Raw genomic sequence first — 26,864 nt, 5'->3', positions numbered from 1 at the left:
TTTGGTGTAAGGATTGTAGAGGGGGGTGTATAGAAATAATCGGCACAGCATGAAATCTCCCTGATGTTTATTGCGGTTCAGGCCCAGAAGAGCCTTAGTTGTATACAATGCTCTGTATATATGTTTAGAAGCAATGAGGTATATTACATATGCACATTATTCTATAGGCTATATATACAAAAGTAGAGGGCACCTGCAATTATTTGGGTAACAAGAACCAAACTGTAAAGCAAATACAGAGGTATAAGAAAATGGGTGATAAGAGAACACGATGTGCTAAACACAGAGACAACCATACCAGCAATGCAGGAGCCATACCCCGAATACTAGAGCGCAGAACAGCAGAATGTAGTGTAGTCCAGTCCGAACTGCAGTGTGGATGCCTTGCCTGTCTATCTGGTCTTATAGGCAATGCAAAACTGACCCACACTTAACAAATCATGGAAAAGACAGGATTTACAGTATGTACCATATCATAGCTGCCCAATATATCCTGTAAGCACTGCCCTCGGTAGTCTTCTCCGTTCCATGTGGGTAACATGTAGCGGACAGAAAGTTAGCTACTTTATCAGTTTTTATACATTGAATGATACTTTACATCTTATGGTCACTTTTATACATTGTGTGCAGAATTTGTGCCAACATTCTGCAGCTACGTGCAATACGTTACTGAATGGGCTTTAATAAATACTATTCGTTAACATCAGAAGAAATCGGCTGCAGATTTGAGTCAGATTGCAGATTTTCAGGTCCGCAGCGTGCTGGATTGTGGAAAATTCAATGAATTGCATTTATATCAATGCACACAGTGAAATCTGCAGTCAATCTGCTACAAAATGATGGGCAGCTTTTGCTGCAGTTTTTCTTTGTATGGTAATGCAGTGGATGTTTCCTGCTGTGTGTGAAACTGGCCTAATACTGGGAGAAAAGGCATTGGGCATGTTAATTAATACAATTGTAGTGTGCAACGGAATAGTTACTGAAAGTTACCTATGTACAGCACTACACCAAAAGTGTATGTTTGGGGGGGGGGGGGGGGGCTTTGGTGTGGATATTATCACAGATTGCAGGTTAATTCCATCTGTGTGAAAGCATCCTCAAGTACGTAATGGTACTGAGCTGTACCTCATCCAGGGTGGCACTGAAGTGCTCCTCCTCAGCACCAGTAGTAGGTTGTCAGCTTCTTGGCCATGATCGCCCACTTTCATTATTACCAATATACTAATACTTCCTCTTGTGTCTTTTTTACTGGTACGGTCTTTATATGTGTATCTGTAGAATGGTTTTCCATCTCCTATTATTCTTAGACATGTCTGCAGCCATATTATCCATCTGGATTAGGTTTGTATATTCCTTAGTAAAAAAAAAATGCCAGTCCCTATATATGCTCAATGGCCGAGCCGTGTAAAAAGTCTCTTTTATAGGTTTGTCAGTCTCCAGTTTAGTCATGCCTTCAGCTCAAAGAGAAGTTGTCACTGAAGTGGGGGCAGAGGGGTAACTGGGCTGGGTAAGAGTTAGACCGGCTTCACTCGGGCGAGAAAATTGCACAATAGTTGTGGGTTGCGAGACGCACAAATAGGAACCCCCTTTTAAATGGGGCTATACACATGAGCGGTGTTCTTTTGGGGGTGGGGGGTTCCCCCCGCATGGCACCGCTATGCAATAATTGCCAAATGTCCTATCCTGTGCACATGCTGCGAGATCTCCCACTAAAAACAATAGGAGAAACTCTGCGCACCATCCCTAAAACCGCCTCGCATCCTCGGGGATTACATATGAATGGCGAGGGCGATATTGGGCTGTGATGTACGGCCCCATATTGCGCTCGCCCGTGTGAAGTTAGCATTAGACTGTATTCACATAAGGCAGCTATAGTTTAGTAAAAACCGTATGCTTTGTTGCAGTAAAAAAAAAAAAAATATGCAACCACACACAAAAATGAGTTTGCTTTTTGCTGCATTATGTGAAATCGGCCTCAGACAATATTCAGCAGTTTTGTCGCAGAAACGTTTTTGCTCTATGTGCATGTAATAAGGCCCTTTAACATGCAACAATTCACTCAAAATTCACCCAAATGGCCAAAAGCGAGCAATCATCATTACACATCAAGGCAGGCATCGTGCACTTTTCATTTGAACAATTGATTTTAGTTCACTTAAAAGCCATCGTTCTGCATCTGAAAGACTGAGCAAATACATTCCATTTGAATCTATTTCGCTCATCTTTCAATAAACTGGAGGATGTTCTATCTGTGGCCTGTTTACACTACCCATGAGAAGGATGCAGCTGTTTGCATAGCTGGGTGTGTTTAAACACATGCTGGGCTCTGCAAACAACTTCTGCAGGTCCTTTTACATGCAAATGAAGATGATAAAGTGTTAATGGCTATTAACACTTTATGCAAATTGATCGCTAAATCTTTAACACTTTCAGTCCTTTGAAAGATGATCTCTGCGTGTAAAACGTCCTTTAGTACAAGCCACAGTCTGATGACTGGCAACGAATTTCTGCAACAAAGCTGCCATGTGAGAGTAAACCCTTACTAGACTGTCTACTTTAGATGCATGTGATGGTAATTGGCCCTAGCAGTGAGCTGCACCAAAGTGCATCGGCCAGCTGTTTCTGCATTAATCAACCTCAATGACCTGCTAGGAAAATGTAACATTTGCTGTTCGATGTGGCCTAAATATTAGAAGTCTAGACCCTCACCCATGTAAAGGGAAAGGTCTGAAACCCTGCCTGGTCGTCCAGTCCCAATGCTAGCTTCCTTACTCTTTTCCTACAGGGGAAGTTTTGATTGGTGACTGCAGTTTAGCTGCATTGTCTCTAGGTAGAAAGTAATCTATGATTCTCCCAGCACTCCTGTCTCCATTCTTTACACTGCAGCTCTACTTCCTCAGCTGTTAATACAGTAACTGTATAATAGAAAGATCTGTCCATCCTTCCTGTTCTGTCTGGCAAATATTAGGGCTCATTCACACTTGCATATTCTATATTTGTATTAACACCATTTTTTTAAATTTAATGTATGTTGCCAATACAATTCAATTGGTTCTATTAACAATGGGCTAAATCTATAACCGCCTGTCCTGTGTTTGCTTAGTTTCCTATGTGTGTATTTGCTACACTTGTTTTTTTTTGTCTTTTAGTGTATATACTGCTGCAGCAATACAAACAATAGTTAATCCTTAAAAGAAACAATGTCTGTGTTCCAAATTTCATATGCAAGTGTGAATGAGCGGCTATCTCTCACCATATTATGGAGGGGCTCCTAGAAGAGGGCCGCTCTCTACTAAGGCTATGGACGTCTGTAGTCTGACAGCAAGAAGAGAGAACTAAAAATAGCAGGTAAATCACTAGTGAGATTAGCGGAACGGCCAGGTAATTGCTGATCATCTGAGTCTGAAAATCCCCTGTAAACCATGGCCCTCGCTATAGGATACTGGCGTGTTAAATATAGTGTTGAAAAAAAAATAATCTTGCTTTAATTAGCTGCCGGCCTGATCCCTCCAAGCAATGACTAACTGTGATCAGAACTAGCATTCACCCTCGCTTCCTCACCGATGTTATTACTAAACCAGGGCACACCCTGGCATAGGCAGGATCTAGTGCAGCCCGTACCATGGCTACATGGCCCACAACAGATGGCAAACAACTAGCAAGCATGTTGGTTATTTGCTTGTCCTGTATAGAATAGCATAAGGAATTGAAGGATCTCCCACTGGGTCACTGCCATTTTCCATGTAATTATTCTGCGTTGGCTTGGGCAAGAGGTGGTGTAATGTGTCAAATTAAAGTAGCGTTACAGGAACATAGGATGATGGCCTGTCCTTAAGCCATCAAAATATGGACAGACCCCACCTCTTAAAAGGTGTTATCCAGGAAGCGCTCCCCAGGATACACCAGGGTGTGGGCGTCCAGCACTCATAATTGCAAGCGTAGCACTCATTCAAAACAGTGGGAGCTGCACATGCACTTACAAGCGCCGGCCACTACATAGGGATCGGAGCAGCGCTTCAACCCAAACCCTGGCGTATCCTGGAGAATTAAATGGCAACACAGACATGTCACCTTTGAAAGTGGACGCCAGAGAGGCGCTCTGTACAGGTAATTCATCATGTTTTTACTGATCGCTCCTGCAACTGATTGACAGGGCGCTGTGGCTGCATGCTACTACAGGAAAAAAAACTCATTCATTGGAGAGAGCAGTAAATACTCCTCTGCCCCTTTAAGGCTGGGGTCTCACGGGATGGAAATCCTGCGGAAATTCCACGAGATTGCGGCAGTGGAAAGGCTGCTTCAAAACGTGCACCATTTGTCACAGGGTTTGAAGCAGCTTTTCAGACTATTCAGCTGCAGAAATCTCTCCCCTTAAAGAGAAGAGAGTCCGCAGCAGAAACTGCGCCAAAAATCGGCATGTTGCAGATTTGAATTCCGCACAGCTTATCCGCAAGTGACCGAGATATTTGCAAATCTCATCCACTTTGCTCCTCAAGCTTAGTTTTTAAAACTTCTTCTGTAATTTCAGTGCGGAGGGTCTGCACGGAAATTCCAGTTTGTCAGACTAGCTGCACTTTCAGCTAACTACTGAGTGACAACCGCAGTCTACAAGACAGCACTCCCTTCCTACAGCTTCATTGTTCAAACTGGGTAGTCACGTGACAAAGCGTCCATGTGGTCCCAGCGTAAGGATGTGGCCACACGGGATGGATTTGCTGCAGCCACATTCTGCAGTACAAAACCCACAGCAAAAAAACTGGCACCATTTGTTGCGTAATTCACTCCATTTGAAGTGGTGGATTCTGCACCAACCATCCAGTGCCAGCAATGGCATGCTGTGGCTTTACAAGTTGTTAATTTTGGCATGTAGCCATATAAAAATCCACAGTATTACAAGCAGATTTTGGTGTAGACTTTACCCTAGGCATTGCAAAAGGTGAAGAAGTCAGCAGCAAACAGCTGTAAATTCCACACTATGTCCATTCCACACACCGCAGATGAGATGTACTGAAATCTCATCTACATGGCTTGGGCTGTAACTACTGGAGGTTTTCTGTGCAGTATTTACAGTACGTGCGACCATACCCCGACGGCAGGGTACTGTAGAGCCACGTGTATTCACGACTGCTGAGAAAAGTGGACACAGACCTCAGTTTAGGAAAAACTTGCACAAAGTTCATCATGGTTAGTATTTTTGCAATCTCAGCAAGTTAACCATGACTTTTTTTCTCATAGGAAACACCAAACTTGAATTAATATCGTACTTTTACGAACCCATAAGCAAAAAAAAAACCCAGGCCCCAGCCATAATGAGGTTTGCTCTGTTGGAAGACCTTTTCACAAGCCATACAAAATAGAGTTAGAACTTGCTGAATGAATTATTAAAGCGTAACCAAACAAGTTACAGAAAACTTCTGCCATAGGACATGGATCAGTGGGGGGTCCATGCACTGAGATTTCCACTAATCTCTAACACAAAAGGGCAGAAGCTCTCAGCCAGGCGCTGTGATCAGCAAGGTGGGTACAGGCTCAGACTTTCTATTAGGCCTGCACACCCCCCTATGATGAGAGGGGGTGAGAAGTTTTTTTGTGACAGTTCTGTTACTCTTTAACCTTCCGTGGAGCACGTGAGTATTCAATTCTATATAAAGCTGGGGTAGAATCAATATTCAAATGAACTATCAGGTTGCATTTACATGTAGCAGTATAGTTGGGCACAGGGGTTTTATAAGAAAACAAGAAAAACTCAGTAATGTGTGGTAGAATTGCATACAGTTTTTGACTAAACTGCTACTATGTTTAGATGCAACTTAAGGGGGGGGGGGGGTTGGTTCCAGGACACTACTATTGATTACCTTAAGGCCTATTTACATGCAACGATCACTCAAGATTCGTTCAAACGACTAAAAATTGGCAATAGTCGTTACATGTAGACACTGGCATCACACACCTTTTATTTGAATGATGATTGTAAGGTGAACTTAAAGTATCTCTCAGTAGACCACACGCTGTTATATCCACAGGAGTTGGCAGATCACAGATTACAATGTTGACAGCAGCGAGCAGAACAATGCAGCTACATCGCACTCTGGGCTCTGCAAACAGCTCCTGGAGGCCCTTTTACATGCAAATGAAGATGATAAAGTATCAATGGCCATTAACACTTTATACAAATAGATTGCAAAATCTTTCAGTGGTTTGAAAGATTATCTTTGCATGTAAATGGGCCTTTAGATTTGCTCATTGACAGTCGATTGGCCAGGGTGCTGAGCGGCAAAACGCAGCCAATTAGTGGATTAGGCCTATCCACTGTCAGCGTGGCAATGTTGCTTCCGACGCTGGTGTTGTGGCCGATGCTTGTAACTGCAGGCACAGCTCTCATTAAGGGCTGTTTCACATTGAGAACCACGCTCGTGTAAAAAAAAAAAACAACTCGTGGCTATAAGAACCAATGGTTTCCTATAGGAACGTTCAAATTCTTTCATCTGAACATACCCATAGGATACCATTAGTGCTAATAGCTGCATGTTTTATAAGCATGTGATTTTTGTGAAAGAGCCTTAAAGTGAACAGGAGCTGCACCTGCAGTTATGAGCACCGGCCACTAACACTGGGGTTTGAGCAGCCGTGTAAAATATAAAGCATGGCAGCATAAATGATGCAGACAGCTGTCTCCATAAAGAAGGGGTTTGAGCAGCAGCTTCCGCTCTGCGGTGCTGAGAGCGAGCACCCAATCAGCTGCTCGGCCGGGGTCCCGAGTGGCCAATCTGAGCTGCTCAATAGTATTTTCCTGGAATCCCCTTTGAGTGGTCTTTCAACTGTAATGATCATACAGTGGGGCATTAAAATTTGTGAACCTTTCACAATTTTTCATATTTCTGCTTGTACCAAAATAGATCTTGTATGGAAGAGGGCACATACGGGATTCTACAAAGAGGCAGGGCTTCTTGTGCCACACGCCCTTCACTGACTGACACTACTGGATTGCAGCAGTGGTCAAGTATGGTGGTAGCATCATGGTTTGGGCCAGTTTTGCTGCATCGGGCCTAAAACAACATATTGTTGGAACAATGAATTCTACCTGCAAGTCCTAGAAGGAAAATGTATGTGTGCTCAATCTCAAGAGAACGTGGGTCATGCATCAAGACAAAGACTCAAAGCACACAAGTCCTTCTACAAGACAATGGTTAAAGAATAAAGTTAAAGTTCTAGAATGGCCAAGTCCAAGTCCTGACCTAAATCCTATAGAAATGTGGAAGGAACGGAATTAAGCAATTCTTGGGAGGAAACCTACCAACATAGAGTAGAAGCTGTTTTTATATGGAGGAATGAGTTAATATTCCTCCCAGCCGATATACAGGGCTAATGAACAATTACCGGAAACATTTCGATGCAGTTATTGCTATACACAGGGGTCACACTAGAAAGCAAAGGTTCATGTACCTTTTGCTACTCACAGATAAGAATGATATTGGATCATTTTCCTGAATAAATAACCAAATCTAATATTTCTGACTCATTTGTTTGATTTGGTGCTATGATAAAATAGAAGCAGAAATATGGAAAATTCTGAAGGGTTCACAAACTTTCAAGCACCACTGTAGATCCTATAAATGAAAAAACAGGCATGTGTAGGAATCACTGATAAATGCTACGGTCCTCTCACAACATATGAATGGTGAACCAAGCAAGTAGTGGGGTGTGTGCCACAATCCACGCTGTGGTCGGAGCAGACAGGTTTGCTGTACAGAAACCATCCCTTCTTTTCTATCACCTTCGGTATAGGTTCAACACGGAACGCACCAAAATGTAGCCACATGTATGCGCCGCTTGCAGTACTTTCATATTAAGTACACAAATGTTTGCGTAAGGAATAAAATAAAAAGTGCAGCTTAAGTTATATCCCCGGATAGCACCTGTCACCCATAGGGTTCCAAAAATGTAATTATTGAACCATATGCTTTCTCCTCCTCTAGGAACAAACTCCCCAAACTGGACTTCAAATCCAACATTTTATGGCGATCGTTACTTGGGCGTACTCTTTAGCAAGAAAAATAAATTGACCAGTGTAAAATATGTGCAATAATGAACAATAAGAGAAAAAGAGGGGGCACATAACACCAAGTTATCATCCAGTAACTTTGTGTTGTGCCCTATTGCTTGCTTATGGGAGCAGGTTATGGCTCGAGTATGGTTCAAGGATGGAAGGACTCCCAGCATTTCTTCCTATGGCTTATCCTACCATAGGATATCAGCACTAAATTAAATAAAAATAACTAACACTTTGATGCTCCATAGCTCATTCTTTGCTATGTTTGCCAATGTCCATGTATATGCACATACTGCATACATGCCTGCACCAAATCTGTGGCATCTTCCTTCTCGGTCTATAATGCATTACAGAAAGAATATGTGCATTAAAAATAAAATTGCTTGGTTTGCTTGTCCTATACATTCATTATGTAGTCCCAGCTTGCATCCCTTGGGTCGTTACACAGAAAGTACGTGGGATTTCCGCTACACGGGTTCATCCATCTTAATCCATCATGGCTTCCAGCATCTCTAAGAAAAGCTTGTGCATAGGGACAGTCCCTTCTTCTCGTAGGGCATGGAAGTGATGGAGGACTCTGCCAGCAGTCTGGCGAAGTAACGGGAGTGTAAGGAGCAATTTCCCATCACGACAGGGTTCCTCAGGGTGTCGACTTGATTCATATTCACTGAGTGCTTCCTGGAGAGCATCACGGAGACGTAAAACTGCATCAGGATCTTCAATGTGCACAGAGTCTACAACAGAGATAGTCACAATTATATAGGACTGCGTTTACAGTATCTAGCCAATGTTAAAAAAAGATATATATTTTTTTGGAAAAGAGCCGAGTACTTCTATTGGAGGTCATAAAAAGCCCTTAATACCAATTTGGTTAGAGGTCATTGTGCAGCAGATGGGGAGGAGGTAAGCTGTGACCATGTATTGTGAATGAAGGATGCAGCGTTATCTCATATCACCATCCATTATCTCATGATAATACGAAGACTACAGAAAGGTGACCTCTGCAGATCAGGAAGTGTCAGACTAGTATAAGGCTCAGTAAACAGAGTGAAAACTGCAATCTTTCAGGCTTGCTTTTTAGCTAGAGCCACAGAAAGAAATGACATCACCTGCAATTCTTAAAATAGATGAAAACTTAATTTAAAACAAGTCATTTTCTGATGACACATTTGCTTTACGAGCCAACTACATACTTGTTATGCGCCAAGCTCTCCCTAACAGTTACTGCAGACAGTTCGGGTATGAAGAAAAAAAAAAATGATCTGTAGCTCCATTTACTATAAAGATATAATGTATTAAGAAAATGGCACAATGTTTTGGAAGTAAAAATGACATAGTATTAAAAAGGCGAACATTCTTTTAACCCCTTAACACTCCATGATGTAATTATACATCATGGAGGTTCGGGGCTTGTATGGAGGTGGAGCCAGAGCTGATCTCATTCCATACAATGCGGGTGCCAGCTGTTTCTTACAACTGACACCTGCTGGCAATAGCTGCAATCAGCACTTCTGCTGATCGCGGCTGTTATCTCTTTAAATGTCAACGGCAATTTTAACAGCGACATTTAAATGCCCCAGTCAGAGTTCAAGGATCCTGTACAGCCCCCCCATGATCAGACCGCGGGGTGCCGTTTGGTTGCCATGGCCCACTGGGGGGCTTCTGAAAGCCCCCGGGGCTGCCATTGCAGATTTCCTATCAAGCCACGCCTACGGTGTGGCTTGATAGATTGCCTGTCAGATTGCGGTATAATGTAATATGGTATTACATCATACTGCAGGAGCGATCAAAGGATCGCAAGTTCACAGAGACTTAAATGGAAAAATCAGTTTAAAAAAGTATTAATTTTTTTTGTTGTAAAGTATTAAAATTTTAACCTTCCCATTCCCCCACTTTGTTATCATTTCACTCCACTTGGAGTGTTTTAAGCGTTTTTCAGTATATTATGTGGTACGTTCCATAGTATCATTGAAAAATACAACTCGTCCTGCAAAAAAACAAGCCCTCATACAGCGACGTTGGATGGATAAATAAAAGTGGGGAGGAAGAAACGAAAAAAAAAGCCCACGTCCTTAAGGAGTTAAAAGGTTTTTCTCCAAAATTGAGTTGAGGTCTAAAATATAGAGCATGTATATGGATGTTGAGCATATATAAACAATCACTCTCCTACGTTGTCACTGTAGTCCCCAACGCTGACTAACAGGGGACCTAATTTTAACCCGGGTGAGCACTGCATGTGCACTTTATTTTTAACTCTGTTTAGAACATCATGAAACCTATTTATGAACATACATGTAAACGGCCTTATGGATCTTCTTAGAATGAAGCTACACAAAGATCTTGCTGCAGCTTTCTTGCAGCTGAAGAACAATACATGATAATTCACCTTAGGTACTAAATGTTCTGGCCTTTAAATTCTGTTAACTGGTGGCCTCGTCTACAAGTAAGGCCGTCTGCACACGAACAGGTCAGATTCTGCATGTGGGAGCCCGCAGCGGAAACCAACCCTGTGCCCGGCTGGCGTCCGTACGTACCTGTCATTCAGCTTCTGCATCTGTGCTGCAGATGGTCGCGGCGAGCCGCATAAAAATAGAGCATGCTGCGATTTCTCCTCCACTTACAGAAACCGCAATTTGTTTCTGCGAGTGTGCAGGAAGTGCTTTTCCATAGCATACTATGAGCGGTATTGGCTGTGGGTCCGCAGTGCGGACGCCCGCCACGGATTCCACAATGCAAATCCGTTGGTGTGCAGGTGGCCTTACATCTATATATAAAGACGAAAGGACTGACTGACTCGCCAAAAATGCTCCAACTTCCCGATGTCGCAGAAACATGAAATTTGGCACAAGCATAGATCATGTCCAAAATAGGAAAAGTAAAGCGGTCCCAACTTGATTATTCAATTCTAAGCGCAAAAGAATTAGCATCCAAATTTTACGTACGTAATCTAATTCTCTCACTTTCCGAAGTCACACAAACTTGAAATTTGGCACAAGCATTGATTAGGTCATAAATAGGAAAGCTAATGGGTCCCAACTCGATTATTCAATTCTAGCGCAAAAGAATTAGCGTCCAAATTTTACGTACGTAATGCGATTCTCTCACTTGAAATTTGGCATGAGCATTGATTATGTCATAAATAGGAAAAGTTAATGGGTTCCAACTCGATTATTCAATTCTAATTGTAAAATAATTAGCATCCAAATTTTACGTACGGAATCTAATTCTCTCACTTCCCGATGTCATTTTATATAAAGGAAAGGTCGCATGGTTACCATCACGTGGTGTTTTCTGGGTAACGCAGAGAACTATGCAAAATGGTGAACATATTTTTTCCTCGGTATCTCTAAAGTAACAACGACTTCATAAGATTTTGCGTGTGAACACCAGGTAAACACCAGCACCAAATTAACTCGGGCGAAGCCGGGTATATCAGCTAGTAAATTCATATGTGTTTAAAAAAAAAACTGAAGAACACCACACCTGAATTTGTAAGAGTAAGAGCTTTTAACATGACATATTCCTCTCGCTCCACACGCAAAGCCCGATACTTGCGCACCAGATGAAGAACACAGGAGCAGAGGTCGGAGAGACGCGCAGAATGTGAAGACTCCTCATCCAACACAAAATCCTCAGCAAACACAACTTCATCTTCATATGGAAGCGAGCGGAACACAACTCCCAAAAGGAGAACCTCCATCCAGACACTCTGCAAGAGACTCATCTGGTCCGATAAGGAAAGGGAAGAAAAACCTGTAAAAAAAAAAGTAAAGCTGTGAACCTTTAGCTATTTAAAAATTGCTGAATAGTTGATACACTCTCAGGATGGGTTGTAAATAGCTGATTGGTGGGAGTCTGCTGCCAGGGACCCCATCGGTCAGTTTTTAGCTTGACTGCTGCACTATGGTATGAAGCAGTTATACTGTCAGAAACACACAGCTCCATAACTATGCAGTGGTACGCTATGGTATTGCGGACAGTTTCCATTCACTTTGTACTCTGAACGACGGTTTTTTTTTTTTTAAACAGTAGCCAATCTGAGGTTCGCTGCAGTACTCGGAAAGGCCACTATGAAAAGTACAGCTTCTTCTCACGGGGAGTTGGCACTTCATCTCCTCATGCAGCATGGCAAAGTTCAGACTGCGGCAACAATAAATCCCAGCACTCATGTTGCTAGTTACGATCCTTTCAATTCATTTAGACATGAGGAGGAGTACAAGTCAACGAAAGAGCATGATATCTGAATAAAGGCTGCTAACAAGCAATGTGACGGCTGGTATTTACTTCTATTGCACCATGTACAGCGTACAAAGAGAACTGCATTCAAATGGAAACATTGAAAAGTCCATGTCATGAACACGGCGGCCTCTTCACATACCGGATTGCCGCTGCCGCCAGGAGTCGGCCCTTCACTAATCAAATATTAATGGTTTATCATGAGGATAGGCACCGATTTATAAGACATAGATAACCCTTATAAGCATTATTTAATAAAAAAAAACAAAAAAACAAAAACTGGAGGGGAAAAAACAATTTACAGCCAACAGCATCATAAACGAGAGAGATTACTGTCATACACTGCCAGTGGTACTGCTCACACACCTGGGATATTCTTGGCCCAGCTGATAATAATGACAATCTCCCGATCTGCAAGGTCACACAATGTACTCATAGACTTCAAGTAACCATCAGGAAGGGATGGGTCCGGCATAGCAAAAAGCTTATCAGGCTCCGCTACCAGTAGATGGGAGACTACCGTGTTCACTGGAGCTAGAGAGCAGAAAACACAAAAGGTCAATCGACTGAATGATCATTTCTATTCACAACACTTCATTTTAATAGCAGTGCAAGGAAAATATGAATTCAAGTGGTCACTCCCGTCACAAGCTCAAAAAAAAAAAAAGTCAGCAATATAAAAAAAGTTAAGTATCAACATAATCCATGTGATTCATCCCGAGTCTCTTAAGGACCCATCACAGTAAATTTACGGCGTTTGGTCCTGAGCTTTAATACGGCACGGGATTAAAGCTCCTGCAATCTAGCAGGAGCAGGTCGTGTTTTTGGGTGTTATTCACAGCCAAGGACCCTGAGGAGAAGGTAGAAGCCGTTTTTAATCGCTTCTGCCTTCTCCTTTAAGGCTACATAGCGCTAAATACTGCATTACTAAATAAGAGGAGCGAGTTCAGACTAGAAGTCATTACCTTGTTTCTTGACTATAGTTGTACTCTGCTGGGATTGGTGTCCTCCTGGTGTATACTGTAGGAGGTCTCCTTCTGGTCTCCTCTTATATTTCTGCCGACCTCCTCTTACACGATCTAAACGCACCCCTATAAGCAAAGATTAAAATGAGTCCATCTGTAGAACCTGCTGACCATCATTTCAGGCTCAAACATAGTTTTTTCATTTCAAGTCACCATTTTCTTAGTCTGACCCCTACAGTGATTAAGTACAATTCAGTAGAACTGCTGGTGGTCCAGATATTGCATCTATAATACGAATGCTAAAACTCAATTGTAGAAAATCAGTCTGAAACTGGCCTTGTAATGAAGAGGAATTATAAAAATATAACACAGGAACCCATCAGATTATATTACCAAGCCATTTAGGGACACACAACAGAGATACAGCATTCTGCTGCAGTTTTTGGCATGCATCTGCACATGGATTTTGCCCACTATGCGGAAAGCAGTGTTTCCATATCAAGAATCGACACGGAAATACAATTTTACGAACCAAAATTCACACGCATTTTACACATTGCCCGGACAAAATCTGTGTGCAGATCAGTGCCAAAAACACGCAGATTCTGATGCAGCTTCTTGGAGGTAGAACTCGTCGTGGTGAATTCCGACGTCCGAACATAACCTTCCACTCACCTTCCTTGAGCATGCCCACCCGAAGACACTTTGTAAATCGGCAAGCTTGGCATGCCTTCCGTCTTCGTTTGGTAATTTCACATTCGTTGGTGGCAGGACAGCTGTACTCAATATTGCCTATGAACAGAAGCGCAAATACAATTAATCTACGACTAAAAGTTCAGTTAGAATGGGAGCATAATTCCCTACAGAACGCACCTTACACAACTTATTACCAACTCGGATGCTGCAATTTGGGATTATCATTAAACATAAGGAACTTTTATCATTCTCAACTAGGGTTTAATGGATGACTACTATTATTTGTATGTCTTTAGAGAGTTGCTTCCTTGATGCAGGTATTAGGGGACCAGTTTTTTTGGACTGTGTATTGGTTAATAGGACATTAGATTTAAAAAAAAAAAAAAACACTGAATTTTTTAAAAATGGAAATACTCTTTGTTAAATAATTTTCTGTAAGTGTATTTATTTATTGTTGGGATTACGTGTAGCCTACACTGGCAAAGATGCTGTATTACAAAAAGTGTCTTATGGAATATCAACTACTGCAGACATGATTAAAAAGTCTGATCCATGGAGATCCCACCAATCCTAAGTACAGTGATGCCCGGTCCCCGGCACAGGTGTTGCCATGCATGTATAAGTAAACCACTTTGAGCCCACTGTAATGTCTACCTTAATGGAAGTCAGTCAGTTAATTTTAGCAGTGGAAGCTAGTTGTATGATAACATGTGTGACAGGTAGATCCTTCAAAGTGGAAACATAGTGGTTACCAAGCTGTGTGCAAAGGACATGTAAAACAGTCTGATGGGCGGTTCATGCCCAGCAGTGGTCCGGGCTCTTTTCCGCCTCTTTGGTGTAAATACGCTGCTCCAAGTCTTGATTGACATCTTCAGCTGTCCGTGCTGTAGATGCTGTGCGTTTCAAACACTCTGCGCCGCAAAGCGGACAGCACATGTGTAACATTATTTACAAAGTACACAGCCACTAGATTCACTGGTGTAACGATGGGGGATGCGGTTGCACCCAGACCCACAAGCCTTAGGGGGCCCATAAGGCCTCTCTTTATATAGGCAGCCCAATACTATGAATAAAGCATTATAGTTAGGGGCCACTTTACAGGTTTTGCATTTGGACCCAGTAGCTTCAAGTTATGCCTCTGCGTTAAGAGAAGTTTGCCCCCCCAAAGATAAACTTTTGCACCCGGGCCCATAAGCCTCTAGCGACGCTAGAGTCACTGTGTATACGGTAGATCCTTCCGTGCGGTGCAGAGTGAAACGCACAGCGTCTCCAGAGCAAGCGGCTGGGAACGTTAGTACTTGGGAGGATAACTGCTGGACATGAACCACCCATCAGATGGTTTTAGCTGCAGGATGTATACCACACACGAGGCACAGCCACCATATTTCAAATTTGAAGCGTCCGATAAAAATTAAGCATACCTTTAGGTTGCCTGCACACGGCCAGGTTGGATCCCGCTGCAAGAATTCTCACAGCGGGATGTGACCCTTGCCCCGATACTGAGCTTCTACTAACCCGTCTGACGTCTTCCCTCCTTGCACTGCGATATGCCGGCTGGCGCACAGCCACACATGCGCAGTGCAGAGCCGGTATGTCAGCCGAGACGTTTCTGTGCATGCATGCCGCAATTTGTTTACAGCATGGGTTTTCGCGGCTGTCTGCAATCCTATGGCAGCGGGCACGGGCGGAAATTCTGCGGCAAGTCTCGCCGTGGAATTTCCGCCTGTGTGCAGGAGGCCTTAAGCTTACAGTAAGCTTACAATGCTAAATACAACCGACATACTTCCTTTAATCACCGTGTTAGTTTACAATACCATCTCAGTTTTGAATATCTCAAGCCGTAATTAAAAGAATGACATAATCAGCCTCCCATATAGAGAGCTTATGACTGGAAAGAGATCACAGCTGCTAGAAGAATTCATGCATGTCATGCTGGAATTTTAATTGACCACTTTTGCTGTTGTCTAACCTTGTATAGTACGTTTAAAGAAAGCTTTACAAGCTTCACACGAAGCCACTCCATAGTGGTATCCAGATGCCACGTCGCCACACACCAGGCAGAGCCTTTTAGGGATCGAGTTTAGGACATATTTGCCCCTTCCAGGTGTATCTTCTTGTTCGTCATCACCCCCTCTGCAGCAGCGTGGACCCTGCGGTTCAGGCCCATGTCCGCTACTATCACTAGAGCCACTAGGACTCCGGCGCCCAATGCTTTCTGGAGTCCCTGGTTCTGCCTTGATGCAGAGATCAGGGCGTCTGTCACGAGAAGACATGATAAAGAAGTGTTCTGCAAAATGGAAACAAAGGGTTTGTTAAAATTCAACAGTGAAATGCATTGTGACAATTCTTTATGTTCATTGAGCTCCTGATCACTGGTGATTGTAATACAATAGTCCTGCTAATATATGAAGGCAACGAGTCCAGCCCTCAGGACTTGCACTGCAATTCTTAGCATATAGAGCAGAACTGTGAACTTTTTGAGAGATACAAATATTCACACTGGTCTGTAAAGGGGGGACTGAAGTGCCCAGGGGGAAAAAATATATAAATAAAACAACCTAGCTTGCTGGTGGTGAGAAGATACAATAATGACAATATACAAACATGGAAATGTCCTTTGGTAGATGTTGCTCCTGGACTCAAACCCTAGGCTTCAGCGTTGCAAAGCTACAGTACGACTCAATGATTGATCATTGCTTTATACATTTGGATCCGCTCCTGAAAATTGCTGTTTTTATGCCGTTAGTTGATCCAAAGGCAGAAGTGGATGCAGCAGGGAAGAGAAGTAGAAGTCCTTTCTTTATATTTCCCATATTTTTTCAGTCCATTTTTATTTATATAGTGTATAAATATTCTGAAGCGCTTTACAGCACGTATGGCTTTGGAGCTTAAAAAACAAAAAAAAAAAAAACAAACATAAAAACGGCGGCGATTTCCCAAACTACACATTTTGTGTAGGTATGTCTGTTTCTGGGGAAGCTGGATGATAAGTCTATATGGCTGCCATTACAGAACACAGACACCATCCAGCGTTCTGACACATTATGGAAGCACATCCACAAATACAGATTAGCCATTTGTCAGTCTAGAGAAGCCAGGCAGCAGCCGTTACATCAGCTGTAAGGGCAGCCACTTCCTCAGGTCTCACAACAGATGACTAGTATACTGCCTGGCCACGCAAAGAAACAAACGTCCTCCTGGGGCGGTGTAATTGGCTCCTGAACCTACACAACTTTGTGCACCCATGTTTTAAGTCACTCTAAGGCTACATAAGTACTTCTTTTTTTATTTAAAACAGTTTCATGTTTTAAAGGGGTTTTCCAGGGAAATAATAATGGCCTATCCTCAGTGAGCACACGAGCAGAGGACCCCAGCCGATCAGCAGCAGAACACACAGAGGTATAAAGCAGAAGCTGCACCTCCAACCTCAGTGTAGTCGTCGGCACTTGTAACTGCAGGCGGAGGTCTCTTAAATCAGTGGAGGATGAGTCTACAATTACAAACGCTGGCCACTACACTGGGGTCAGAGCAGCAGCTTCCGCTCTGATCAGCTGGGGTCTTGAGTAATGGACTCCAGCAGATCAGCTATTGATTACCTAGGTCATTACTAGCATTTTCCCCAGAAAACTCCTTTTAGTGGAGCCGATTCCATGAATAAAGTAAGTTATAACATCAAAACTCCTGGCAAGTCTCCTTTTGGTTATTAATGAAGATACACAATGCAGTCCAAGATCAACTGAAATTATACATCTTTCAGTTAACTTTCATATCCCATTAATAAACCATTACTTTATGATCGCTGGAGGTTCTCTGGTAGCTCCACTGGTCCTGAGACCAAAGGGGCCAAGCACTGGTGTAGAGGCTGCGTCCCCTTCACTGCAGCACAACCTTATTCCAGTTAAAGGGAATCTGTCAGCTGGAACAAGCTGTCCGAACTGCAGGCGGCATGTTATAGAGCCAGAGGAGCCGAGCAGATTGAGGGAAGATTCAGTAGAACTTGTATTTTATTAATTTAAACCCCTGCCCCTTCTGAGCCTAAACATTCGATGGCGGAGCCATCAGTGACTGACAGCTACCTCTATATGTACAGTCATACAGCTGTCACTGATTCTGTCCAATGGGCGGAGCCATCAGTGACTGACAGCTACCTCTATATGTACAGTCATACAGCTGTCACTGATTCTGTCCAATGGGCGGAGCCATCAGTGACTGACAGCTACCTCTACATGTACAGTCATACAGCTGCCACTGATTCTGTCCAATGGGTGGAGCCATCAGTGACTGACAGCTACCTCTATATGTACAGTCATACAGCTGTCACTGATTCTGTCCAATGGGTGGAGCCATCAGTGACTGCCAGCTACCTCTATATGTACAGTCATACAGCTGTAAATGATATTCTGTCCAATGGGCGGAGCCATCAGTGACTGCCAGCTACCTCTATATGTACAGTCATACAGCTGTCACTGATTCTGTCCAATGGGCAGAGCCATCAGTGACTGCCAGCTACCTCTATATGTACAGTCATACAGCTGTAAATGATATTCTGTCCAATGGGCGGAGCCATCAGTGACTGCCAGCTACCTCTATATGTACAGTCATACAGCTGTCACTGATTCTGTCCAATGGGCGGAGCCATCAGTGACTGACAGCTACCTCTATATATACAGTCATACAGCTGTCACTGATTCTGTCCAATGGGTGGAGCCATCAGTGACTGACAGCTACCTCTATATGTACAGTCATACACAGCTAAAACAGACGTTATACTGAATTTTTTTTTCCATAAAACTATATATCAATCTGCTCGGCTCCTGCTCTCCGCAGTTTGGACAGCATGTTCGAGCTCACAGATTTAACAGGGTCGGCAGCAATACTGTGCAGGGAAAACGTATAAGGAGGCCAAGCTCTACACGTGTGCTTGTCCCTTCCTTCTATGGATCGGTGGAGATCCCAACCGCTGGACCCTCAAGTGATGGTATATCCAAACGGCATGCTATTAGGTCATAAGATGGGAATACCCCTTTAAAACATGCAGACACACTAAAGAAGCCAGTAGGAGTTGGTTGGTAAGAGAGTAGTTTAAACCTTGGAACAAATCTTATAAGAGCCACATCTACCAATCTCATCACCCAGAGCTGCTATGAAAAGAGTGACTATCAGGCGGTGGTGTCACAAAAGTGTATTGTAACAACGATACATTACAGATGAAATAGTTATCCTATGAGAAGCGTTCACTGTGTTACTCGCATGCAGATCATCATCACGGGTACCGCAGTGAAATATCGCCCGTGGACAGGAGGCCTAAAGGCCCATTTACACTGAAAGATAATTGCTCAAAATACACTTAAATGACAGTTTGAGTGACAGTTTTGAGCGATCACCTTTGCATAACTCCAAGTAGCTAGTTAGCTACTTAAGAGTTAATGCAGGCATAGCGGGATACCGCCTCAATAGCTTCAAGAACAATCCAGCTGCTTTGTATATGCAAACTGCCAGCAGGACACAATCTGAAAGAATACTATCAGCGCCGCCCGCTGAGAAAATCAGCGGACAGTGCTGATAACAGTCATCTGTGATGTCTAGCTTGCTAGAAATCACCAATGAACGAATAGTGCATGATGGCTGCGCATTTAGACAATGGTTATTGCTCAAAAGATGGCTTTTGAGCGATAATCGTTGCGTCTAAATGGGCCTTGGAGTGTATTTTTAACCAAAAATAAACAAAAGCATCCATGTCCTTGCAAAAACTGCATGAGCGCCAAAGTCACCGCTAAGGCCATTAGCAATCAGGCCGAGGGTTTAGAAAGGCAGACATCACTCTGGATCATGGGCTTCTCGCTCAGCGCTTCACATTTGATCCAGCGATGGTTTTTATGCTGACTGGAAGTCAGCAATAACGAACACTGAACAAATAGTAAGTGATTTTTTTGCATTTCCATGGGACGATTATCGCTCATTTGAATCCTGCATTCAGCAGGGGGTTGGACCCGATGACCCTGGAGGTCCCTTCCAACTCTACCATTCTATGATTCTTTTCAACAAATTTTGAGGGATAAACGTCCTGTGTAAACGGCCTTATAGGGCATATGACTGATTTAATTTTCCACAACACTGGCTTTTCGCTGCCTACTGGAGGAGACTGGCCGGCTGAAGAATAGGCAAGAGCTATAGCACTCTCAATCCAGTACTTTTACCAGCCTTCTTCCCTTTATCCTTACACTGAAAAGGTCACAAAAAAAGAGAACTAGACTTTCTCCGCTGTTCTCTGGATAGAATGTAACAAATCGTATGAAGATCTTTCTTTTTGATCCTGAGGATTCATACAGGATAACGGCAGAATTATTTCCCAACTATGATGAAAAGCTAAAAGTAACCTTAGGCAAAAATCCAGATTAGATCTAACAACCACCCTATTGAATAAAAGGGTGGGATGGACTTAGATGTAGCCCAAAGCTCACTGATCTTTTTAGTTGACGTAAGGGCCACTAGAAGTGACGTCTAAAATGTAAGAATTTAAGTTGAGGAATATTCAATAGGCTTAAATGGCTCCTTCATAAGGCAGTTCAGAACAAGGTTTAGATCCCACGTCGGGATTCCATTTTTTCTCAACCAGTCTGGATGTAAAGGATACTTTGAGGAACCTCAGGATCTTTAGATAGTTTGTAGTTGGCTCCTAAGGCTGAAACTTGTACATTATGTACTAGTGGCGAGGCCTTTTCGTTAAGTTTTGAAAAAATTCTAAATTGTCTCTAATTAGTATGATTAGGACATGCTCCTCAGCCAGAATCAAAACTTTTCTCATTTCTCTCATCAGGAACTCAGACCTCATCCTCCCTTGATTGTTTATATAAGACACTGTTTGATCCTCTGATAGCACTCGCCCATCAGTCGATCAACTCCTCACTTGCTGCCATTAAGGCTAGTCTCACCACAGTTAACGCTTTCAAGTGTGATGAATTCATGCTTCTGGCTATTTAGGGGTGCGCAGGAAGGACTTCTATAGGAAACAATTGTTTCCTATAGAAGCGTTCAGATGCAGGATCTGTAGCCGCACAAAGCACTCGCATGTCTCAAACATAGCACATGCGACTGCTATGCCTGCACCCATCTCCGTGGTGCGCACAAAGATAGGACCTGTCCTATCTTTGCTGCATGCTTTCCATAAGCTCCTATGGGATCTGGAAAGCATGCAGCTCGCACAGCGAAATGCGTGAACGGGCTATTTCAAGCAGCTTGAATTAACCTGTTCACATAATCTTTAGAGCAGTGTAGCTGTGAGCTATGCACAAGGCTACACTGCGGGCATACAGCACCCATGTGAAAGAGCCCTCAGAGTGATCCCATTGATCCTAAAATACTAGATCCTTTAAGTGATCCCCCCCTACTGTCTTTCCACCTGACTGCCTAAGGGCTCCCACACACTTGCATTTACGTTTTTTGTTAAAGCGATTGTCAATGGGACTTGCTAATGTTAAAAAAGCAACGCAATGCACCAAAAACGCAGTTGCTTGCATTGCGTTTTTAACATTAGAAAGTCCCATTGACAATCGCGTTAACAAAAAACGCAAATGCAAGTGTGTGGGAGCCCTAAATCCTGTCTAAATGTTTTGAAGGAACAAAAAAGTTTCCTAAAGCTGGGTTCACACAGGACGGATTTGCCGCGGAAACTCTGTGCAGAATTTCTATGCAGCAAATCTGCCTGCAGCTTCTACTCCTGGAATTAGCTAGCCATGTGGACGAGATCTTGCAAAAATCTCATTCACATGGGGCGGCCAATCTGTTGCCGCAAAGCTGGGCGGAACTGGCGATGCGGCGCGGAATTGACAGGCGCAGCCTGTCAATTCTTTTTTTTTTTTCCGTTGCAGCCTCACTCCTCCTTATGGGGAGAGAAAGCCGCAACAGAATGTCGGTGGCCGAACCGCTCCAAAACCCGAGGCGAAATGCTGCGGGTTTTGAAGCTGCGGCTCTCCCAAGGCTTTTCGATGTGGCCAAGCTGCGAGATTTCCGTCCCGTGGGACCCTGCCTAAGGGTTGCAAAAGAAGGACCAGAAAACCTTTTTTGCTTATCTGAGGCCTTCTCAAGGATATCATCCAAAAGACGATCCAAACAATTTTTTTTCCCCAGTTTGTTTCCTGAGTTTGTTAATGTGGTTGTCCCGTCTGTTAGTCTAACAGCATCAGCTGAAGCATCTGTAAGAAAAACAAAAAAAACAAGCATGCTCTCTGAAAGTTTGGTAACAAATTAAGCATTTGATCTCTGAACCTCTTTAATTCATGTGAGATTCTAATTGGTCCAACCAGACAATTCAAAATCTTGCTGTACATGTAGCTACAATATTAGGCTAAAAGCATGCAGCTCCACATTTCCAAGCCCTATTAAGAAAGCTTTCAGATTTTCCTTTATTAACCCCGTATGAGCAAACAGTTGATCAGATTTTCTAGAGACCTTAGCTATCTATAGCTACGTCCATTTTAGGCGCTTTTTCCCCAATTAGCGGATACTTCTTCAAATAGGCATTTCCCTTTAACCCCTCTTGGGAAAAATAGTATCCTGTCCTTGTGGGCACAGTCTCTCTCCTGGTGCGGTCATGAGTGAAGGAAAAAGTTACTCTACTGATCATTGTTTTCTCTGAAATCAGGAAAAAGACAGTTTCTCAGCTCTTCCAAAAGATATAAAAAACAAGTAACCGAATGTTTGTGACTGCCTGCACCCTGAGGGCACCTTCTGCAGCGATACGTGCCACAGGTAAAAGTATAATTGCCGGTTACTACTAGAAAAGCAAACTTGTGACTATGGAAACTGAAGAAAGCCATCTAGTCAGGTAGTGGCCAGATATAGAGGAATGTCAGGACTTCTATTGTACATTGTTCAGAGCAGGCAGAACAGCCGCTAACTATATAGGAGCAAATCACTAAGACGACTGAAGACTAACTTCACAGGAGAAGAAGAGACCATCCTGAGATAATTTCATACAAGTCGAGTCCAAGTCAGAGAAAAAAAACAATCCGAGGAGGTAAGTGGTAGGCAACAACCTTTGCTCTGGTTAGCCTCATGCAGACAGTTTAGTCAGACTGGTTTAGCAATAACCTCAGGGTGTAAAGGACGGGAACAGTGGTGCCGTTGTAGCAACACAACTATGTTGATGGCTTACACAGGAGATAATGTATACTTCTTGCTCAATTTATCAGGATTTGTTTTCAGAAAACAAAGGGTGAAAGGCTTGAGTAGACAGAAACAAGGACTGGACAACCTACTGATAACAGAGGTGACAGGCCTTAGAATAAAGTTACATTATTCCATGTGGTGAGCGGGCTTATGAACCTTTTTACACGGACAGAGAATCTCACGATTCTTGGTTGCCCGTTGGGACGAGCTGGTGACATCATCACAAAGTCATCTGCACATGGGCCGCCCCTTTAGACTGTACAGTTCTCATTGAGAATCATGCGGTCCTCGGGCACTTATCGTTCCGTGGTTCACATTCAGTATGCAATGCATTATGTACTGCTGCGTGTCGACAAATCCCCATACATACTCGTGGCACATAAGCATCAAGATACAGCATGTTGCATTCCTTTTTGCGCACTGTTTGCAAGAGGCTTAGTTGAAAATAATGTAAAGTTTATTACCTCCTATTACACGCGCAAAAGACGCAGTAAAAAAACGCTCATGGGGGAGCCCTAAGGCATGCATTTTCTCTTTTTCGTTCACACTTGTGGATATGAATTGTGTATTCCGCGAGCGGAAGAAAAATCACAACATGCTCTATTTAACGCGAATTGCGTGCACACGGCCCTCATTGAAGTCAATGAATGCAAGAGTCCTGTCGCCCATACACAACTAACATTGAGTATGAGTGGCGGAAACACTTGCAACCGCAAAGGAAAACGGAGAGAAAAGCCGGAATCCTGGCTGGAGGGGAGAGAGAGCACCGTATCCGCTGTGCATAGTGTACATCCACCCGGAAATCCGCTCGCACCTGCGATCATTTGCAATTACTTTCTGCGAATGAGCGCAAGTCTTCCGCTGCCGAAATCCGACCCCTTCGTGTGAGCCCAGCCTAAGAAAGAGACATAAATCTATGGCAGGATACCAGAAACCACAGAAATAGATAAGAGCAATAAAACTTCAGCACAAGAAGAGTAGAAAGTAAGCAACTGGTCAGTTTAACCTTTGACCTGTACCCTTCCCCCTCCACGGTATCTCAGCTCACTGGGCATAGTTCCTGAGTCTATAAACCTTACAATGTATCACTGTACACAATATAAAGCACATGGAGGACACTCACAAGGAGATCCACATGAAGGCAACACTACTACTCCTGCTGATGGGGGTCAGACGCTGCGAGGACAGGTGGTCGGTGTAGTCCTGTTAGAGGAGAAATAGCATCTGTAGACAGAAAAACACAACACCATTATAAGGAATGTATACATCCCAACTTTAGGAAGGACATGTTTTGACTTTAAAGGGGTTGTCCAATTTTTTTTTCCGAATTGCGGAGCCTTAGTAAAATTCCCCACATGTACTTACTGCAGCGCCGAACCGGGCTGCCCTATAAACATGGCAGGTAAGCTTCTGATGTAGAAGCCCCAGCCAGTTTATGATATATCACTGATGATGTTCCATCGCAGGGCTGCTATTGGCTGCAATGATCACATGGGTAAACAACTATGTGATGGCTGCAGACAACATAAACAAAGTGAATGGAAGAAGATGGGAGCAGCAGATCAGTGGGGATTCTATATTTATATTTTGCATATTTCGTCCCCCCGCCACCAATTAAATTCTATATTGGAAAACCCCTTAAATATCTTGTGCTCCTTATGATTTGGTACTAGATCCTTACCAGGAACAGTAGAGAAGTTCTCTGCTAAAACTCGCTTTGTCCTTGAGTTGTCCTTTTCTGTCAAGCTATTAAAAAAAAAAAAAAAAATCTAGGAAGCAAATTTCTGAGATCTATCCGATTTTGGTAAAGCTGAGTAATAGGAACATGGCTGGGGCGATTACCCAGCTTTCTCACACTGCAGATGAAGTTAATATATCATGACATTAGTAGACAAACCTATTCTGTATGCCAAGCAACACCTAATAGAGGGAGCTGTAATGGTAAGTAGTCATCCAACTTTCCCGAGTACACAAATAGTTAATAACTAACTGAGGGCAATCGGTTGATAGAAGAGGACAAGGCAAGGACTTCTTGTTACCGTGATGTCAGGGGATTTTAGAGGTTAATATTCTTTAGGATCACTAATTTGTTACAATTTCCTTAACACCCTGCTGAGCGAAATGGCAAGTAAATATAAAAAAAAACACAAAAAAAAGAGAAACACATGAAACAAAATATCCCATCTAGACTTCTACTACAGGATTTACACATTGATACATTTGTAGCCAAACCCCCAAATCCCAGAGTCAGGTAGCCGTCTGTATAACAGCTTGTATCTAACCAGAGCCCTGCGCTGCAGACACTGACCCAGCGCTCCAAAATCCCAATGACCTTGGCTCAAAGTCACCGCAAGAAGCCGGAGGGATCTCTATAGAAGACGACAAAGGCTGTATAGGATCTCTAGTGTACAAGCAGGAGGAAGGAAACACTTGGACACAAAGTTTGTCATTGCATGGTAAGGTAGTAACGATCAGACCCGCTGGTATGTACACATATCACACAGGGAACATATCACACGGCTGTCTGACATCTACAGAAAGGGCTTATTTGTACATGAGACACATATTAAGATATCTTGTGACAAACCCCACAATCTATAGGGATGTGCCATAAGAACACGCATCACATGCAAGGTACATTTTTTTAACTCTTCCCAAAATATCTCCTACCCCCCTCCAGGACTCGGCAACTGAACTTTCCAAAAAAAAGTTTGCAATAAAAGGTGAAAATGTCCCAAACTGCTTTCTATCAAGGAAGCAAAAGCCAAATCTTGCACCCCACATTGTAGTATGTGTGCAGCTAGCAGGCAGTGCCCAGGTGATGTGGGCACCTTCCCACCCCCATCTATGGCACGGGCATGTGGGCACCACAGTCCCCCGCACACTCACCTCAGGCTGCCGTGGTCATTGCACGGTTGTTAGGCTCTTGCACACTCAGTCGTGCCCCCCGCTGGTGAGGGTGCTGAGCGCTGCCTTCCTCCTGGGCATGAGGCGGGCTGCTGTCCCGGACTTCACCCGACGGTGTAGGACGCGGTGTAGGACGCAGCAGAGGACACGGCTCACACACTCACTCTCACACACACTTCGTGTCACACACTCACACACAAACACACTTCCTACACTGGCTCCTCCCCCCGCCCGTGACCAGCAGGGAAGGGGCGGGGCCTCGCATGCTCAGGAGCCGCTGCCTCTGCTATAAAATGCGCGCCTCGTCGTGAGGGGAGAGCTAAGCGGCCGCTATGGCCGGGCGGACGGCGTGCTTACGTGTCCTCTGAGAGGAGTTAATCCTGTCAGGATACAATGAGTAACAAACACTAAGCCGCCCCCAGAGCCGAGCCTATATATGTATATACACACATATGTATAAATGTATATGTATAGCTATATATAGATATAAACACAGAGTTCCACTAGTACATAAGCATACAGCTATGGTTCACACTCCTGCACCTCTCACTGTTCCAACGACCTTGTGTGTGACCTTGGAGTCACTTTGCAGGTGCTAGACCTCCTCCTGTGCCTCAGAGCGGTCACAAGTTGAGCAGTCACCCTGCCGGTGACCTTGAGCAGCTGATCCGCTCTGTCTGTCAGGCAAACATTTGGATTATGTGCAGCAGACGCGGCATTATAGGCAGAGAAGTACCATGTCCTTCATACGACCTCTAACGAGAAGATCCTCCCTCATGCAAACATCTCACAGCCAAGACATGCCCCGGCGTGAGGGAAGCGCCGCGCTCCCCTCTCCGGCC

General features: G+C 43.6%; 1 protein-coding gene across 4 annotated transcripts; it reads right to left on the bottom strand.

Moving 5' to 3' along the window:
* Positions 1-50: 50 nt before the first annotated feature.
* Positions 51-26,233, bottom strand: ESRRA (estrogen related receptor alpha). Of its 4 annotated transcripts, XM_066582831.1 has the most exons (10): positions 26,005-26,233; positions 24,797-24,861; positions 24,239-24,339; positions 22,004-22,139; positions 15,917-16,234; positions 13,927-14,043; positions 13,252-13,377; positions 12,653-12,820; positions 11,534-11,803; positions 51-8,784 (listed from the first exon to the last, which is right to left on the bottom strand). In XM_066582831.1, the coding sequence occupies exons 4-10, from the start codon at positions 22,038-22,040 to the stop codon at positions 8,537-8,539; spliced, it is 1,284 nt and encodes a 427-aa protein (XP_066438928.1). In that variant the 5' UTR covers positions 22,041-22,139; positions 24,239-24,339; positions 24,797-24,861; positions 26,005-26,233; the 3' UTR covers positions 51-8,536. The 4 variants fall into 4 exon arrangements, with proteins under 4 accessions (XP_066438928.1, XP_066438926.1, XP_066438930.1 ...); XM_066582829.1 differs by lacking the exon at positions 24,797-24,861; XM_066582833.1 differs by lacking the exon at positions 22,004-22,139 and having other exon boundaries at positions 26,005-26,231.
* Positions 26,234-26,864: the final 631 nt, after the last annotated feature.

The sequence above is a fragment of the Eleutherodactylus coqui genome, chromosome 11 (genome assembly GCF_035609145.1).
Source record: "Eleutherodactylus coqui strain aEleCoq1 chromosome 11, aEleCoq1.hap1, whole genome shotgun sequence".
NCBI lineage: Eukaryota > Metazoa > Chordata > Amphibia > Anura > Eleutherodactylidae > Eleutherodactylus > Eleutherodactylus coqui.
Note: the sequence above shows the minus strand (reverse complement) of the source record. Positions and strands in the feature narration are given on the sequence as shown.